The following is an 18,429-nucleotide window of genomic DNA, read 5'->3' as shown; positions in this document are numbered from 1 at the left end:
AAGGAGGCAGCCTGCGGGAACGGACCCTGCTGCCTGGTGAGTGGAGCCCTTGGGGGAGCACTGGGATTCCCAGGTCCACGATCTGCCCCGAGCTGCACGCAGCACAGGCTGTCGCCTGACGCAACTGTCTGGCTTTGCTGGGGCAGCACCAGGCTACTGAGTTTAGTGTGGGCGAGGCTGGCAAGAAGCAGTCAGATGTTTGGGCTGATCTGTGATTCAAACCATGCTGTGTCACGCTGCACAAAAATCCTCTGAAGTTGCCTGTTGTCGCATCCGCCAGGTTAATTAATGATGCAATCCTATCCTCATAGCCTGATGACACAATGCCCCAATCTGAGACTCCAGCATCAGGAGTTAATTTTCAAATGCCACAGCCAGCTTCCAGTTTCAGATTTCCGGCACGATCCTGACAAGCAGAAAGGCTGGGCTGTTGGCATCGGGGACGACAGTGTGGTCCCGACAAGGGCGGACCAAGGGCTCTATGAGGAGGGCGGGGAGGGGTCCCGGGGTGGAGGGGTAGTAACACGGCTGTGCTTCCCATAAGCCCCCGGGTGCTCAGGCCCTCCTGGGCACATGCTAAACCACTTCTCCCAACGCTGCGCCAGCGTCCCCGTGCTGCTGAGCTCCAGGGTGTGTGCGCGGCTGCAAAGCCCAGCTGGAAGTGACAGCTCCCAGCAGGGGCTCTCGGTCACCTCGCAGAACGCCAGGTCTCCAGTCTTCAGGGCATGGTCCCCGGGGGTGGCGGACGGGACCCTGGAGGCCAGACTCACGAACTGCCTGAGTGAGGAGACACACTGTCCTTTCCTGACTAGATGCATGCATGTGTGCTGCCACACACACACGTGCACACTCCAGGGTGACCAAGCACCGAGGGTCCCCCGGGTCTGAGAGGGTTTCCAGGATGCGAGACTTCCGGCTCTGAAGCTAGGAAAGTTGCGCTGGTCACCCTAACGCCAAGGTCACCGCGCACCCTGGAAGGAGGCAGTGGGCACACGGGTCAGGCACACAGGGAATAAACGACAAGCAGGCCTGCTGCTGTGGCCAGAGCCACCGTCAAAAGAGGTGACGGAGAAGGTGCCCCTTGCTGCCCACAGCCCTTTGCATCAAACAGTGAGTGCACAGCAAGCTCCGGACCAAGGACCCATGAGCCGGGAAGACGGGCCTCGGCGGGTCGTGCTGTTTAGGACAACAGCCATCTTCTCTCAGAAGGAGGATCCTTCTGCAGAGACGCGACCACCCCCATCATAAAACCTCCGACGAGCAGCTTCAGGCAAGGCTGCATGGACTGAGGACAGACTCCGCCAGGGATGCTGGGTCTGGTATCTCCGCAAACAGATTCAAGAAAGCTCGGGGCCTTGGACAGCACGACCCTGCCACCTTATCTGTTGTCTTTTAATAAACAGGGGTCCTAACACCTCTCTACTCTCTGGCAGTCTTGCTCTCAGGAAGAGCTCTCTGCTCAAAAACATTCTTTTTGTTGCTGGATTTCTGGTCACCATGGCCCAGGAGGCAGGGCAGAGGAAGAAGGAGTCTGCTGGTTTCCCCAGTGTGTTCACGAGGTACACACCGAGCCTCCCTGCATCATCCCGACGGGTCTCTTCCCCCGGCCCCCCAGGTGCTGCGGCCATGTGGAGCTGCTGAGCGAAGCCGCTTGGCTGAGCTGCGGCGCCTCTCTCCCCAGACCGAGGAGGAAAGGAGGCAGCGCCTCTATCTCACGCTGGCATCCTGTATGGGGACGGGGCGCAGTGCTGGGAAGCTAAGTTACCAAAGCCAATCTGTGCAGCCGTCACACTCCTACCAATCTCCACTCCAGACGGTGCCCAGCCAGCCCTCCCGCCGCCGTGGAGCAAGGCGGGGCCGCGCCTGAGTCAGGGAATGGCCCCTGCTCCCCGCTGTGCCAGGCTCTCAGAAGCCACGAGGTCACCCAGGGACCTCCTCTGGGAGTCACCAGCGCTCTCCACCACGGGCCTTCGGAGCTGCTGCCTGCGGTCGCTTTGCTCGGCTCCATCAATCACCAGAATTCCCAATTCTGCCACCGGGGACAAAGCAGAGGCCCTGGTGGCCGCCCGGCATTGTGGTCCAGCAGTGCCACCTGTAGCCAGAGCCAGGGAGTCTACGGCCGGGAGGAGGGCGGGAGGCGCCTGTCCCCTGGGGCTCACTGGGGTGATTAATCAACGCCCGCAGGGAGCATGTCTGGGCAGTGGGCTGAAGCCGCCTGGGGTGGGCCTGCAGGGAGGTCCCGAGGGGCCGGGAGGGCACCCATCAAGGGGGAAGGGAGCAGCCCAGCAGTCCCACCCCGCCCCCAAAGGAGCAATAGACCCCTGAGTCCTGAGCCCAGCACATCCAGCCTCTCTCCCAAGCTGCAGCCAGAGGCTGCAGGGGCTGGACCACATCTGCACAACAGCTCACGCCCCTCCTGTGCCCCACAGCAGGGAGCACATGCCCTCAAACGTGCACGTGCACACACACATACCCATGCCCACGCACGCACACACACTCACACACGCGCAGGCACACCTCCGGAGTACCAAGTGCAGGCTGAGATGACCGCCTGCTGGGTGTCAAGTTTCCCAGCAGCAAAAGAAAGGCTGCCCGTTCCCTCTCCTGTGAAAACCCCTGAGTGAAAATGCCGAAGAAAAACCGTAGGTGCAATGGAATCAAAAGGAAAAATTCTCAGCGCACCCTGGTGCAGCACTCAGGCTTCTTAAAGGTCAGGGAGGGAGCGAAGCTCTGGGAAAGGCTCCCCGGCCCCCTCACCAGCAGCCCCTCCACCGACTGCCCTCAGGGATCCGCCCATCACACCCCAGGACCATCCACGAGCCAGGGGGGCTCCGTGCCCTTTGTGGGAGCACAATCCGAGAGACCCTCTCCCCTGCCCCCGCCTCGGAGCACCTGACACCCAGGCCAACAGAAGCCAGAGGGCGGGAGGGGCTGGGGAAGCAGAGAGAAAACTAACTGCGGGACCTGCCTGACGGCCATGCGGGGAACACCGTCTGTCCCGTCCTGGGGCCCTCTGGTGGCACGTCCTCCACCCACCCGCATGTGGGCACACGGCAGCTGCTGCGTGTGGATACGGAGCCCTGCATCTGGGCAAAAGCGTGAAACGACCCCAGGTGGGTGTGTCACGCGCTCATCTATGGATACAGTTCCTGGTGACATGCTACCCACAGGGACCCAAAAGGGCCGTACCAGGGGTGGGTATCGAGGGAGGCCCGGCAGACGGAGCAGCCCTGGGACGGCTGACCCAGTGCCACCCACGGGCTCCAGGGGGTCCTCGGCCCTGCGGGAGGAGGCACTCTGAACCAGGCGGAGCTGCTCTGCCTGCCTCCCCAGGCCCACGACCTCCTGGCCCCGATGACCAACCATCCGGGCCGCTGCAAGGCTGGGTCTATCTTAAATCCCCGTCTCCAAAGCGATCTGAAGCTCCCACGTGCTGCGGGTATTCTTAGCCTGGCTGCCAGAGAGCGCCGCACAATGCCGGCCTTTCGGAGCAAATGCCATGCTGTTATCGACACCGGGCTGTGCGCGTCACTCTGACACACAAATCACACCACCAAAGTAGCAACAGACCCAGAAAGGCTCCAGAAGACGCCGTAAACCTGAGTAAGTCGACACTTTCAAAAAAAAAAAAGTGCTACTGAAATACCCCGAAATGGTTGCGATCAAGCTACCGCAGACGCAAGAGCACGGTGTGATTCGGGAGACAGACGTGGGAACGGATCTGCCGGAGAACCCCGCCCCACAGGGTCCAGGGGAAGGTAGGGAGCAGGGGCACCACCTTCCCGGGCATCCTGAGTGGCTCCCTGCACCCCCAGCCCAGGGAGAAGAGGACACCTCACCAGCCCCCGCACCCCACCCCTGCAGAGGCCCACGTTGACCCAAGAGGGAGTGCGGCCTCCACACGACATAAACCTCTGTGCACGGGGGCTCCCAGGGGCTACGGGGTCGCTGTGCTCCCAGAACCCCGGTCTCCTGACAGCAGGGGCCACCCGAGCAAACCAGGGGTGCAGCTCAGGGGGCAGGGGTGCTGCGGGCTGTCCTGGGGGACAGGCAAGCGAGGGGAGCAAGGCACCGGCCCTGTCACCCAGGGGCCGCTGGCCCTCATGTTCCCAGCACCCTCTCTCTGGGGGACATTCCTCAAACCCAGTCCCACTGTCTTCCATCCGCCCTCGATCCCTGCCGCTTCTCAGAGGCCCCCAGCCGCTCACTCCTCCCTGCCCCCCCAGGCCACGTGTCCCCAGAGAACACACTAGGGCCCCAGTCTCCTGAGACCTCCCCATCCCCAGGCAGGCCTGCATCTGAAAGCTCAACCTTCCTTGCCCAGCAAGTGCGGGGACCCAGCAGCGGCTGCTTGCTTACTTTTTCTTTCTTCTTTTTTTTTTAAGGAAAAGGTGGGTTTTCTCCCCTTTGGACCCCTCTGGCTGGGAGGCCCTGACCAAACCCAGGGCTAAGAGCTCCCACCGCCCAAGGGCAGCGGCTCCGTCTCCCCCTGCTGCTGCTTCCAGGGGGCCTTCAGAATATCACTGCCACTGCCGCTCAGAGGAGTCTACGAAAGGATGAAAGAATCTGGGAAATTTCCAGCAGCGCACAGAGCCAAGCCAGAGGGAAGGGCGGGAGCGCCATCTAGCGGCCCTCTGGGGAGTCGCGCTGGGGCATGACTGGGACAAGGCCACTCAGAGACCCGGGCAGACGTCCCTCCCGCCACCACCCCACCCCATGAGACACGGCCCAGGCCAGCGAGCTGGGCCCAGCAGTGCGCGCGCGTGCGCGCGCACACACACACACACACACACACAGGTACCTGACAAATACACACACAGATATCTGACACTCGTCGCACATTGGTACCTGATCCACACATATACACAGACTTATATACACAATACAGACATATAGATACCTGACAAACACACATACAGATACATCACACACACAACACACACACAGATACATCACACACACAACACACACACAGATACCTAACAAACACACACTCACACACACATAGGTACCTGAGACACATATACACACACTTATACAACACACACATACATACACTCATATGCATAATCAGACACACACACCCATGTATATACACACACACTCATACACACTGACACACTCATTTTTATACATACATACACTCACAAACACAAATACACAAACACACGCACATACATATACGCAGAAACATACACTCACATACCCCCTCAGACACTCTCACACACACACCCCCTCACATGCACGCATGCAGCCCCAGCCTGCGGATCTATCTGCATGGGGAGCCCGAAGGCCACTCACCTGCACTCAGCCCGCCAGGCCCACGGGGAGGACGCTGCTGTGCGAAGCGGTGGGCAGAGCCCCCAGGGAAGCACCCCACAGGTGTGGGCCTGGCGCAGAGCCAGGGCCCCTCCCGCCAGGCCTGGACTGGGGCCTCCATGCAGTCCCGGCCTAGCCTTGCCATGGGAAGTCGGGGGGACGGGGCGGCCACGCAGTCACTGGGGCCTCCTGGGCGGCTCGGGGACGGCACCCTGACCAGGAAACCCCTCCACTCGTGCGCAGGACCACACTGCAGGCGTGAGGCTCAGGCCTTTGTTCAACCACCATCACCAAATATACCAATCTCTCTCCAAATCTTTCCCCAAAGGCAAATACTTCCCCACCCAGAGGTTCCAATGATCAAGGGCTCACGTAAAGCCACAGAAGGCCACAAAAGGGGAGGAGTGGATTGAAAACAGGAAGCCCGTGGAATTGTAACAGGATCCCAGCAAACGCACAAAGTAGCACCACGCGAAGGCCAGGGGGCCTGTGGCCAGCAGAATAACGGCCCCAAAGATGGCCATGGCCTAATCCCGAGACCTGTGGACATATCACCTCACGTGGCAAAGGGGACTTTGCAGGAGGTTAAGTTAAGGTCCCTGAGACAGGGATGACCCTGGATTCCCCGGGGAGCCCGGTGTCATCACAGGGTCCCTCATAAGAGGAGGCGGGAGGGTCAGAGGCAGAGAGAGACGGGAGATGCTGCGCTGCTGGCCGTGAGGATGCAGGAGGGGCCGCGAGCCAGGGAGGCGGCGCCTCTAGAAGCTGGAACCGATGCGGCCCTTGAGCCTCCGGAAGGACCAGCCCTGCCCACGCCCGGATTTAGCCCCGTGAGGCAGTCAGCCTCCTGGCTCCAGGACTGTCAGAGAACCAATGTGAGCTGAGTTAGAGCCGCCAGACCTGCAGTCCTTTGTTACAGCAGCCCGGGGAAACTCACACGTGTCCCCAGCCTTCCCTGCCCATCTGAGTGGGAACCGCTGCCAGGCAGCGGGGCAGGGGCTTCACTCGGTCCACGGCAGAGGCGAGGAGAGGGTGGTCACACAGCCGACGGCCGACAGGGAGACCTGGCTTCCCACCCGGGTCCGCTGCTCAGAGGGCCTGCTCCCGCCCCTCAGCAAAGGGCCCCAGAATGTCCCTGTTGACTTAAGGGGGTAGGGGGCCCTCCCCCAGGCCGGCAGGCACAGGCTCAGCCACGTGGGGCTCAGCTCTCTGTTGGGACAAGGCAGGGGCGCCTTGGCCAGGGTCCGCCTGGGTCCCTGCTGGGTGGCCCCCCCAATACAAAGGTGAGGGTTCACTGGCTGAGCTCCTGAGCGCCTCTCTGCTCCCCTGAGCCGCGATGATTATTGTGACAACAGAACCTTCTAACAGCTGGGGAGAGGCAGGGCGATGCGAAGCCCCCAGCTCAGAAGTCTCTTCTAGAAACACAGCGAACAAAGACGGCCTCCTGCCGGCCCCCTGGCAGAAGCTGCGTGTCAGGGGAGTGCTCAGCTGGGAGATTCCAGAACACGACCGTCTTGGCAACCTGCCCCAGCCTGGGGGGCCCGTTGCTCACAGAGTGCCCTGCAGGGCCCAGCATGCCCGCCCACACCCTGCAAACGGCTAACACCACCCCCCAATCTGGAGGCCAAGAGGGAGGCGAGGGGAGGCTGAGAGGCGTTACCGGAAGCCTGGCAGCAGCCATGTTCAGTGTAAGGTGCTCTGAGCGCAAACCACAGGCTCCGGGGATCTGTAAGCGCGTTTCTGGGGGGCGTGCGTGCCCTCATCTAGCGGGGGCTGGGCCGGCGGAGCCCCCAACCCCGACCTCTGCCTGCCCTGCCCGACAGCCCCAGGTGCAGCCCCAGGAGCCACGACAGCCCCCACCCTCGCCCATTGGGCAGCCCCGCCTCCCTCAGCAGCGGCCGGCAGGGCTGCGGCCGCCCCTCACCAGGACTTGGGCTCCCCGAAGTGCAGGTAGTTGATGCTGTACAGGTCCATGTCCTCCGTGTGCCAGGCGAAGGTGGTCTTCCACATGCCGAAGTACAGGTAGGGGGTGTTGACGCCCTCGATGATGGTGCCGCACTCACGCTCCACCATGTCCAGGATGGTCCGCAGGTTCCCGATGTTCCACTGGGCCACGTCCTGCATGGCGGCGAGCACACGGTCAGCCTGCCGGCCACCCCGGCCCCCGGCCTCCCCCACCGTCACTCGCCCCCAGACGCCGGCAGTGAGACACCTGCGTCATTCCCTCGGAGCCCGGGCCGCGGCGTGACCCCCTGCCCAGGGCCCAAACAGCATTCTGCCCCACACCTGCCTGCTTCCGAGCCTCGCCCACCCCAGGGGTCCAAAACCCACCCTGGGCTGCGCACACCCCACAGGCACAGGCCCCCTGCCCCAGGCCAGGCGGCCAGGCAACGTTTCCCCTGGATCCCATGTTGAGCTGTGTGTGAATCATGGGCGGGGAAGGCCTCGCTGCGGCCACGGTTGGTGGTGAATAATTCACGTGCCTTGAAGTCAGTGACACAGAGGAGGAAGAACATGCCGAGTGGGGCTCCCAGCGACGTGCCAGACAGGCCTTCCCGCACCTTCCCACAGCGGAGACAGGGACGGCACTCAGAGCCAGGCAAACGAGCGAGGGATCCCCACCCACCAGGCTCATCTATTCCTAACGCCACGAGCAAACAAACCCCGTCTTGTCGTAAGAGCTCGTAAAACATGCTTTCATTGACTTCCAGTCCCCGGGGAAGCCTCGGGGCTGCTGAGATGCTGAGTGCACAGCAGCGTTCCTTCACGCCCCAGATCCACCCAGTGCCACCCACCGCGTCCACGTTTTAGGCCCGACTTGGCAGGTCGGTCTTTGCAAGGTGAGCTGTGGCCAGAGCCCAGGACACGGAGGAGGGCCACGATCAGACCCCCACCACGAGCATGAGAAGCCCAGGGTCGCCTCAAGTGGAAGATGCCCAGGACTGGGGGGACCAGCAACCAGTCGCCTCCCCAAAGCCCTGTCCATTTGCCACCCGCCCCCATCCAGCCCGCCCCCATCCAGACAGGGGACCCGGGGTCTAGACTAAGCTGGGCGATAACTCACCATGGGCCAAGTCATTCTCTGCTCCGGGCCTCAGTTTCCCCTCAGTACAAGGAGACTGTTGTACTAGGTCAGGCACGGCAAACACATGGCGCCAAAGCCCCAAATCCTCTTCCAGAACCCAGGGCAGGCTCACCCACTGAGCTTTGCCTCGGCCCCGCTGAGCCTGCACTGGGCCTCGGAGCCCTTCGCGGGGCCATGACTACAACCGTCGGCAGCACGTGAGAGCAAACCCAGAGGTTCTCAAGGGACAAGCCTCCAATTTTTGAATTTTTATTTAAAAACAAAATTTGGGGTCCTCAAGAGAATGAGAACATAAGCCACAGACTTGGAGAAAATCTTTGTAAAACATAAACAACTGTTGTCCAAAATATACAAAGAACTCTTAAAACTCAAAAATGAGAAAGCAAACAACCCACATAAACACTGGGCCAAAGACCTGAACAGACACTTCACCCAAGAAGATACACTGATGGCAAATCAGCACATGAAAAGATGCTCCACATCATCAGGGAAATGCACATCGAAACCACAGCGAGGTACCACCACACACAGATAAGAATGGCCAAACTCCAGAACACTGACGACACCAAATGCTGGCGAGGATGTGGAGCAACAGGAGCCCTCATTCACTGCTGGTGGAAATGCAAAATGCTCCAGCCACTCCGGAAGGCAGGTTACAAAACTAAACATACTCTTACCACACGCTGCAGCAATTACGCTCCTTGGTATTCACCCAAAGGAGTCGAACGAAAACTCATGTCCACACAAAAATCTGCAACCGCTGTTTACAGCAGCCTTATTCGTAATTGCCCAATCTTGGAAGCAACCAAGATGTCCTTCAGTAGGTGAATAAACCACGATATATCCAGACAATGGAATGCTATTCAGATCTAAAAAGACATGAGCTGTCAAGCCATGACAAGACACGGAGGACCCGTAAATATTGGGTTGGCCAAAAAGTTCGTTCGGGTTTTTCCATAAGATGTTACATATGACTAAGTGGAAAAAGCCAATCTGAAAAGATTATATACTGTATGATTCCAATTATAAGACATTCTGGAAAAAGGCAAAACTATGGAGACAGTAAAAAGATCAGTGGCTGCCAGCGCCTGGGGGAAGTGGAGTGATGAACAGCTGGAGCACAGAGGCTTTTTAGGGCAGTGACACTATTCTGTATGACACCATAATGGCGGATACTTGCCATTATACACTTGTCCAAAGCCATAGAAGGTATGACACCAAGAGTGAACCTGAATGTCAACTACGGACCCTGGGATCAGAGTCCCAGACAAGGGACTCAATGTAACAAACGCACGGACAAGGCATCAACGTAGCAAACGCACAGCTCTGGTGGGGACGCTGACAGAGAGCGAGGCTGAGGGCGTAGGGGAGCAAAGCACGTATGGGGACTCTCTGTACCCTCCTCTCGATTGCGCCGTGAATCTGAAACTGCCCTAAAAAAGATACCTATTTAAAACTAACAACAATTATTATTATTACTATTATTATTCAGGATTCCACCTAGCACCAAGACTACACAGTGGGGGAAAGAATAGTCTTTTCAATAAATAGTGTTGGAACAACTGGTTGTCCACATGAAAAAGAATGAATTTGGACTCCCTCTTCATACCATATAAAAAAACTAACTCAAAATGGATCATAGACCTAAATGTAAGAGCCAAAATTATAAAATTCTTCGAAGAAAACATAGGGGCAAATCTTCACGACCTTGGAATTGGCAAAGGATTCTTAAATAAGACACCCAAAGCACAAGAAATAAAAGAAAAAATAACAGAAAAATTGGACTTTACTAAAATAAAAACTGCCGCACTTCAAAGAACACAACCAAGAAGGTAAAACGACAACCCACAGAACGGGAGAATACTCACTAATCATTTATCAAGTGAGGGACTTGTATCCTGAATGCATGAAGAATTCTTACAACTCGATAATGAGAAGACAAATAACCCAATTAAATGTGGGCAAAAGATCTGAATAGACATTTCTCCAAAGAAGATATACAAATGGTCAATCAGCACATGAAAAGACCCTCGACATCATTACCACCAGGAAATGCAAATCAAAGCTACAATGAGATACTACTTCACACCCACCAGGATGGCTAAAATAAAAAATACAGAATATAACAAGTGTGGGTGAGGATATGGAAAAATCAGAACCCTCATGCTTGCCTGGTGGAAATGGAAAATGGGGCAGCTGCTTTGGAGAAAAGTCTGGCAGGTCCTCAAAAAGTTAAACACGGAGTTACCATGTGACCTGCAATTCGCCCCTGGGTAGCTGTCCAAGAGAAATGAAAACACATGTCCACACACAGACTTGTACGTGAATATTCAGAGCAACATTATTCCTAATAGCTAAAAAGTGGAAACAATCCAAATGTCCATCAACTGGTGAATGGATAAAGAATATATGCTCCATCCATACAGTGGCATATTATTTGGCCATGAAAAGGAGAAAAGCACTGATACTCACTACAACGTGGGTGGACCCTGAGAACACGATGCTCAGTGAGAAAGCCAGACACAGAAGGACACACAGTGTGTGCTTCCATTCATATGAAACGTCCAGAACAGGCAAATCCACAGAGACAGACAGTGGGCTCGTCATTGTCGGGGACTGAGGAGGGGGATGGGAGTGACTGCTAATGGGGGTGGGGCTTCTTCTGGGGATGGTAAGAATGTTCTAAAATTGACTGTGGTGATGGCTGCACAACTCCGTGAATATACAAAACAACACTGAATTACACGCTTTAAACGGGCAAATTGTGTGGTATGTGAATTATATCTCAATAATGCTTAAAAAAAACCCAGTAAGTCTGATAATCAACAAATAAATAAAACCAATCCAACTAGCACTAACCTTCCAAAACTCTACATGGAAAAGGACAGGTCATTTGACAGTCAGGCGTCTGACTCCACGCCCACCTGTACACGAGCACATGAACTTCAGTTATTCCATCCCATCAGGCTGCTGGGGTCTAATTCCCTTCCAAGAAGTCACGATCCATAAACCGAGCCGCAGAGCCGCAAGCTGGGATCGGGCTGGCGGGAAGAGCTGGGCAACACCAACCCCCAGGCACCAAGGTCCACACTGTGGCCAAGTCAAGAGGACAGCTGGCCGAGGTCACAGGGCATAGCCAGCTGGGGCCACCAGTCAGACAGCCTAGATTCTAACACCTGCTTGGGACTGGACACAGAGAGTGGGACTCAGCAAGTTTCCCAGCCACAGAGCCTCGACGTCCCCACTTGGAGTTGCGGGAAAATCACCCGGTTGCTCTAAGGACTAAACATGGTGTATAAAGAACAGAGGCGTGGGACTTCCCTGGTGGCCCAGGGGTTAAGAATCCGCCTGAAAATGCAGGGGACACAGGTTTGAGCCCTGGTCTGGGAAGATCCCACAAGCCTTGGGGCAACGAAGCCAGTGCACCACAACTACTGAGCCTGTGCTCTAGAGCCCGCAAGCTGCAACTACTGAGCCTGCAAGCCACAACTACTGAGCCTGTGTGCTGCAACTACTGAGCCCACATGCTGCAACTGCTGAAGCCTGCATACCTAGAGCCCGTGCTCCACAATGAGAATCCACCGCAATGAGAAGCCCACGCACCACAACCAAGAGTAGCCCCCGCTCGCCTCAACTAGAGAAAGCCCGTGCGCAGCAACGAAGACCCAACGCAGCCAAAAATAAATTAATTTAATTTAATTTTAAAAAAAGAACAGAGGTGCCTTCCTGCCCGGGACCACGCCAGGCCCTGCCTGCAGAGGCCCAGGGGAAACAGGCCTCCTTGCATTCAGAGACCAGACGTGTCCCCGGGGACACGCACCGCGGTCCTTCTGCCCGAGCAGCTTCCAGGAGGAGCCGCGAACACAATGAAACCGGAGAGGGATGGAGGCCCAGCACTGATCCTGGGCTGCCAGGGAGGGTGGTCCAGGCCTTGGTGGCCTGGTGTGGGAAATGGGGGCCCTGGAGGTTGGCCCCTCTCCCCGGGCCTGGAGGCCCTCAAAGAAAGCAGAGAAGCAGGGGGAGCAGCAGACAGGCCCCAACAGGCCCCAGAAAGCCCTGGGGCCACAGCCCCGCCAGGCCCCCGTCAACCCGACCCAGGAACTTCTGCACTGGCCCAAGGGCGAGCTGGCCCACGTAAAACCCACCTGTGTAACCACAAAACCTGCCACAAACAAGGTGACCAATCCTGGCATTCAGAGGTGCGTAGCTGGGAGATGGGGGAGGTGCGCCCGGGTGCGGGTGCGGGTGCGGGTGCCGGTGCCGGCGGGAGTCGACGGTGAGGGACCTGGGCTGCAGAGTGTGCGACAGGGCCTCTGGGGCCGCGTCCTCCGAGCAGGTGCAGCCCTGCTCCCAGGGGCTGCGTGCTCGCTGGGAGAAGGCCTGGCCTTGCAGGTCATCTGACCCTTTGGGATCAAGGCCAAGAGTGTGAGCTCAGGGTCCGGGACACGCCCACTGAAGGACTGCCATGCGCCCGCCAGGCCCCATGTTATTGATGGGGAAACCGAGGCCCAGGAAGGAGGAAGCAGGACAGGGGCAAATTCGGTCTGGACCCCGGGGGCAAGGGCGTCTCCCTGTGGTTCTGGGGGCAGTGGGTGAGCTCACTTCGAGCTTGACCTGTGCATCTTCCAGGTAACAAACTAACGCCCTCAGCACCATGCACCACAAAGCGGACCCACTCGTGGAAGGTCCGGGCCCAGGTCAGCTGGGCTCCGTGAGGCCGGTGAAGCGAAGCACTGGCAGCGATCCGCGCTGGGACCTGAGCGGCAGTCGTGTGTTTCCCACGCCTTTTGGGAATCACAAGCCGCCTGTTCTAACAGGCTCCTCCCCTGGGCGCCAAGGAGGGTCCCAACCCTTCTCAGGAGGAGACTTTATTCCTGCCCCCACCTCCCCGCTACCCAAAAACAGGGGGCAGCTGCCCTCAGGGGAGAAGGGCTGAGCGGACAAGAGTCTTCCCCCCAGGTGGCCTTCAGAGGAACGACCGGGGGGAGCACGCAGGGAGGCAGAGGGGGCCCCCGGGGAGTGGAGAGGGCCATGTCCTAGCCCAGGGTACCCCGTGCAGAACACACCCAGGAGAGATTCAGGCTTCAGAGCTTTGAAATTAACCCCGGTAGATCCATCCCAGGGTTATCCGAGGTCCCATAAATATTTATAAATTGTCCCCCCCTAAACACGATCCCACTCAAACCTCCCTCTGCTTGATGCCAGCTCCCTCGGGGACCTCGGCATCAAGCCTCGACCAGGGCCTGTCTCGCCCTTGGACAGGCCGTGGGCGGCAGAGGCCCAAAGGCCGAGGAGCAGGGCCCTCCCAGCCCAGCACAGGGACTGGACGTGAGTGGACCCAGGGGTGGCCTGGACGGCTGAGAACTCGGGCTCCCAGGTTTCCAGGAAGATGGAGTGACAGAAACTTGAGAAGAAAAGCACTCAAACAACCGAGAATTTAGAGAGGCCCCTGGGAGAAGGGACGGAACGCTCGATGTCATCTTTTTAGAACTGCATTGTGGCCGGGCTGCTAGGTCAGCGGCCGAGCATGGGATCAGGGCAGGGGCAGCACTATGACCTGGCAGGGAAGATTCTGCAAACCTCTGGCTTCTTCCTTTCATCGTGAGCTGGCACGTGCCTGCAACCAGAGCCCAAAGAGAAGGCCCCGTGGAGCGTTCCGTGTCACCCCAGCCTCTGTGGTCCAAGGTGGAGCCCGCTCGCCCCCTCCACACCTCCACATCCACCGGGACGCCTAGGGGCCTCGGTACTTACGTCATCGTACAAGGAGCCACTGATGTCAGCCCCATAGATGGGCGACACGAAGGTGAGGTTCTTCCAGTACTTGCGCTCCAGGTCATCGAAGTCCTGGTGCCGGGGGGTGCAGTACCTGGGGACAAACCGAGCATGTGGGGCTCAGGGCACCTGCCAGACACACCGAGGGAGGGGCTCCGCTCAGATACCCACCCTCCTGGCAAGGGCACGGCCCCGGAGCCCACGGATGAGCTGTGGTGACTGCCAGGCGGTGAGGTGGATGGATGGCGGGGGGGCAGCCCTGCCTGGAACGGTACCCAGGGATCCCGTCTCGCCAGCTATCAGGGCCCGGGGCCCCCAGGTCAGACCACACGCCAGGGCCACGGGAGCCGGAGGAGGGACCTGGGTTTTGACGGTTCTTGTCCTCCTACCACCCTGCCGACACCGACAGGCACCGTGGTGGCCAGGGACAGCGCATGAGGGGACAGACAACGCCTGCTCTCACAGGACGCTTGTTTGAGAGCAAAGAGACTGCCAGAGACGCACAGAAGACTTCAGCGACTGAGGGGGGCTGGGAGCTACGCAGAACAGGGGGAGTGAACAGCGGTGCTGTGTGCCAGGGAGCGTGCCCGCGTGCCATGAGCGCCCACGACGCGCCCGTGAGCTCCCGGGAGTGTGTGCGCATGCCCAAGTGTGCCATGGCGAACCAGGCACTTGGGGAGACGTGCCAGGAAGCCCCTCTCTGGGGAGGTGCTGTCAGAGCCGAGACGTCCTGGCGGGGGGGGAGGCGCTCCGGGGACAGGGGACACGGGCAGGCCCTGAAGGGCCTGCCCCGCAGCCAGCGCTGAGGGCAGTGTGAGGTGGACAGCGCGGCCCTGGGTCGGGTGAGGGTCTGGATTTTGCCCCTAAGAACCGGGGGACTGTGAACTTGGGGTGCTGAGGCCCACCCAGGGCACACAGAGCGGGCTTTGTGGGGGCTGCATGCGCCCCGCCCTCCGCACCCCGAGCTGGCGTTTCACCCGCCACGCCGCCCAGGCCCACGTACTTCTCGCTATTGGCCAGGCGCCGGTACTCCCCAACCGTCATGGCCTTCTTCTGGATGTTATACTGCGTGAAGAGGCCCGACTGGCCCGTCACCACCTGCTGGATGGGCGCCGGGATGACCACGTCGTCAATGTCGTCGTACGTCTGCCGTGGCTTCCACTCCTTCGGGGGGATGATCTGCGAGACGGAGCGGGAGGGTGGTCAGCGGCGCCTCCCCTGGGCTCGGCCGCTTGGGACTGGGTGAGGGGCAGGGAGAGCCTGGGGGCACCTAGCACCCCCTGTCCGTGTCACCGAGCTCCCAGGAGACCCGGGGCCAGGCCTATGTGGGCACCACCCGGCAGGGTAGGGGGCTGTGCCTGCCTCTGCACGGGGCCAGGGCCTGGAGAAGTGGGAGCAGCCCCAGAGGACGTGCGCGATCACAGAGTGAGCAGATGTGGGCAGGCTGGGCTGTGTGCGCCCCTCGGCCTGGGATGCACTCGCTGTGTCCCGGGGGCTCTGCTACCGCGCCCTCTGGCCACCACGTGCCCGGCTCGGGACTCCGCGCGGGTGAGGCCCCAGAGCAGAGACCCTGGTGCCGCAGTGCACACTCATTCCAGCGCCCTCGCTCCAGTGACACCTACTGGGGGCGATCGCAGCTCTAGGTGGTGGGGAGACATGGGGACACAAAGGACTCAGGCGAGGGCCTGAGTCCCGACTGGAGGGCGCAGGTGATAAATCCCGGCGAGAAAAGGAAATTGTAGGACAGTAGTAAGGGTAAAGCGGGGCTGGGTGAGCCGCCCAGAGGCAGGAGGTGGGGGGCGGGCAGTGGGGGGTGACAATTCCAAGTGGGAGGAGGCCTGAGAAGGTCACACTGCAGCCCCCACCCCAGCAGGCGCCACCACGCCCCTCCCCCAGCAGGTGGCGGCACCCCGGCCCACCCACCCCACCCCAGGAGGGGACACGGAGGGTGCCACGGATGGGGATGGACCTCCCCCTCCACGTTTCCTCTCCACCAGTCGGGGGTGACCTCTGCGCAAGCCCCACGGGCCCAGGTGGGTGTTTGCAAGCCCCGAACCTCCTTCCAGGGCGTCCAGTGGGCCACCCACCCAACAGCTCTGGGAAAAGGAACTAAACCAACCCATTTTTGGTGCATCAGCCACGCACCCTGGAGAAGCCGAACCCTCTCCCAGCTCAGGGCCACCAGGGAAGCACACGGCGCTGAGGCCCGAGTTGGCCGACAGCTCGGGAGCGGCTAAGTCCACTCACCATCCCCAGGATCCCGCTGTCACATGGGTGCAAAGAAATGTTTTGCTTGGCGACGAAAACACTGACTCTCCAGTTCCTGCTAAAAAGGGTGCTGCCCACCCACGACTAGCACGCATGGGGGTGTCCACCCACATAAATCAGTAACAACGACAGCAGCGACGATGAGAAAGTCAGCGCTCCTCACCCGGGCAGTCCCGCCCCACGGGGAACACTGGGCCATGTCTGGGGACGTCTGTGGTTGTCAGGACTGGGGGAGCTCCTGGCATCGAGGGGGTGGGGGCAGGGAGGCTGCTCCACACCCCACAGCACCCAGGACGGCCCCCCAGAGAATGACCTAGCCCTCATGTCAGCAGTGCCAGCAGGACCCTCATTTAGAGTTAGATGGGAACGAGCCCCCTCCCAGAAGACGCAGCTGTTCAGTCACAATGCCACGGGCGCCTGGCGTGACAACAGGGTGCTGGGCTCAGCCTGCCCGTCGACCGTTTCGTTAGATTCCCAGTGAGAAATCTGAGGAGTCAGGTGATGAACTAAAACACTCAAGGCTAGAAATGCAAAAAATAAAAAGGAGAGAGGGGGATTTCCCTGGTGGCACAGCGGTTAAGACTCCACGCTCCCAATGCAGGGGGCCTGGGTTCAGTCCCTGATCAGGGAACTAAGATCCCACATGCATGCTGCAACTAAGAGTTCGCAAGCCACAACTAAGGAGCCCACCTGCTGCAACTAAGACCCGGCGCAACCAAATAAATGAATATTTAAAAAAAAAAAAAAAAAAGAAAAGGAGAAGAGGGCCCATGCCTCCAGGATACGGGATGTTCTTGCAGGGAAACGGGTTGTGGGCTGAGGGATCCGGGACCCCGAGCTGCTCTTTAACTACTTGGCTGATGCCTCCTCGTTGCAGAAAAGCCTGAGTTTCCTCCTGGGGAAAGCACAGTGACCCTGGACCGGCTCCCCCGCCCCAAATCTGTTGGAGAAACGCCTCCCTAACCAGGCTGCGGGATGAATGGACCACTCCTCAGCCCTCCGCTCTCAGGGGAGAGCCTCGGGCTCAGTCCTGTCCCCTCGGGCTCTGCTGTGTGACATCTGGACACTGGGGAGGAGCCGGCAGATGCTCCCGACACCTGGCTCACACGTGTGAACTGCACTTTCCCAGGCACATGCTAAGCGGGTTCTGGAAAGGCGCATGAACAGAAGGCCACTGGTCTGGAACCCGAAGCTTCTGGAGAAATCCCTCAGCAAAGCACCACGGCCTAACACCCTCAAGTCTCTGCAGAGCAGGATTTGAAAGGAGGCTCTCCAAGCAGAGGACACCTGAAGGATGTCCCCTAAAGGCCCATGAGCATCCCCACTGTGTGGCCCTGGACGGACCCTGACTCGAAGCTGCTAGGGGGCAAGACTCAGCCAAGGCCAGGAGGACCGAGAGGCCACACACCCAAGGGAACGGCGTGACACCAGGGAGGTGGCCAGCTTGGCGGGCAGCTGGGGCAGGTGTGGGAGACCCTTCTAGAGGGAAGGAAGTGAGGGGCCGGCCTCTGCCCCCCAGAACCAGCTGGACCCAAAGCCATTCTGCTGGCAGCAGGCCTGGAGGCTAAGAAGAGCCAGGGCACCGCCTGGCTGCAGGGCACTGAGAGCACTGATGCCCCTTGACCCCTCCCCAGGACCCTAAGCCACGCCCATTCCTGGCTCCCTCCCTCCCCCAGCCCTTCCCAAGCAGCCTGAGGGGGAAGGAGCCCAGCTGGACACTGGTCCCAGAGCACACTCAGGGTGGGTGAGGAATGTGACCCACCACCCCGATGGCCCCAGGGTGGGAGCCCCCGTACCCAGAGCCCCCTCAGCTCCGGGCCCCGGCCCAGCCGTGCCTGCTGAGTGCCCACCCCGACCTAGCTGCCCCAGGCCCAACAGAGCTTTTGTCGGGGGGGCTATCAAATGTAGATTTGATGAAAAAAGAAACCTCAACACCACACACACACACACACACACACACACACACACACACACACACACACACA

General features: G+C 59.3%; 1 protein-coding gene across 6 annotated transcripts in view; it reads right to left on the bottom strand.

Annotated features, from left to right (window-relative positions):
- Window positions 1-18,429, bottom strand: part of KDM4B (lysine demethylase 4B) — a 129,198-nt gene that overhangs the window by 73,288 nt on the left and 37,481 nt on the right. For all 6 annotated transcript variants that reach the window (XR_003792546.1, XR_003792545.1, XR_003792544.1 and 3 more), the window contains exons 5-7: window positions 15,180-15,355; window positions 14,156-14,270; window positions 7,244-7,437 (exon numbers count right to left, since the gene is read on the bottom strand). Coding sequence is in view for 2 of the 6 variants with exons in the window: in XM_029215806.1 (XP_029071639.1) it covers window positions 7,244-7,437; window positions 14,156-14,270; window positions 15,180-15,355 (485 nt within the window). In the remaining 4 variants the exon portion in view is untranslated. The remainder of the gene's footprint in view (window positions 1-7,243; window positions 7,438-14,155; window positions 14,271-15,179; window positions 15,356-18,429) is intronic.

The sequence above is a fragment of the Monodon monoceros genome, unplaced genomic scaffold (genome assembly GCF_005190385.1).
Source record: "Monodon monoceros isolate NGI ecotype Baffin Bay Population unplaced genomic scaffold, NGI_Narwhal_1 Super_Scaffold_12, whole genome shotgun sequence".
NCBI classification, from domain to species: domain Eukaryota; kingdom Metazoa; phylum Chordata; class Mammalia; order Artiodactyla; family Monodontidae; genus Monodon; species Monodon monoceros.
Note: the sequence above shows the minus strand (reverse complement) of the source record. Positions and strands in the feature narration are given on the sequence as shown.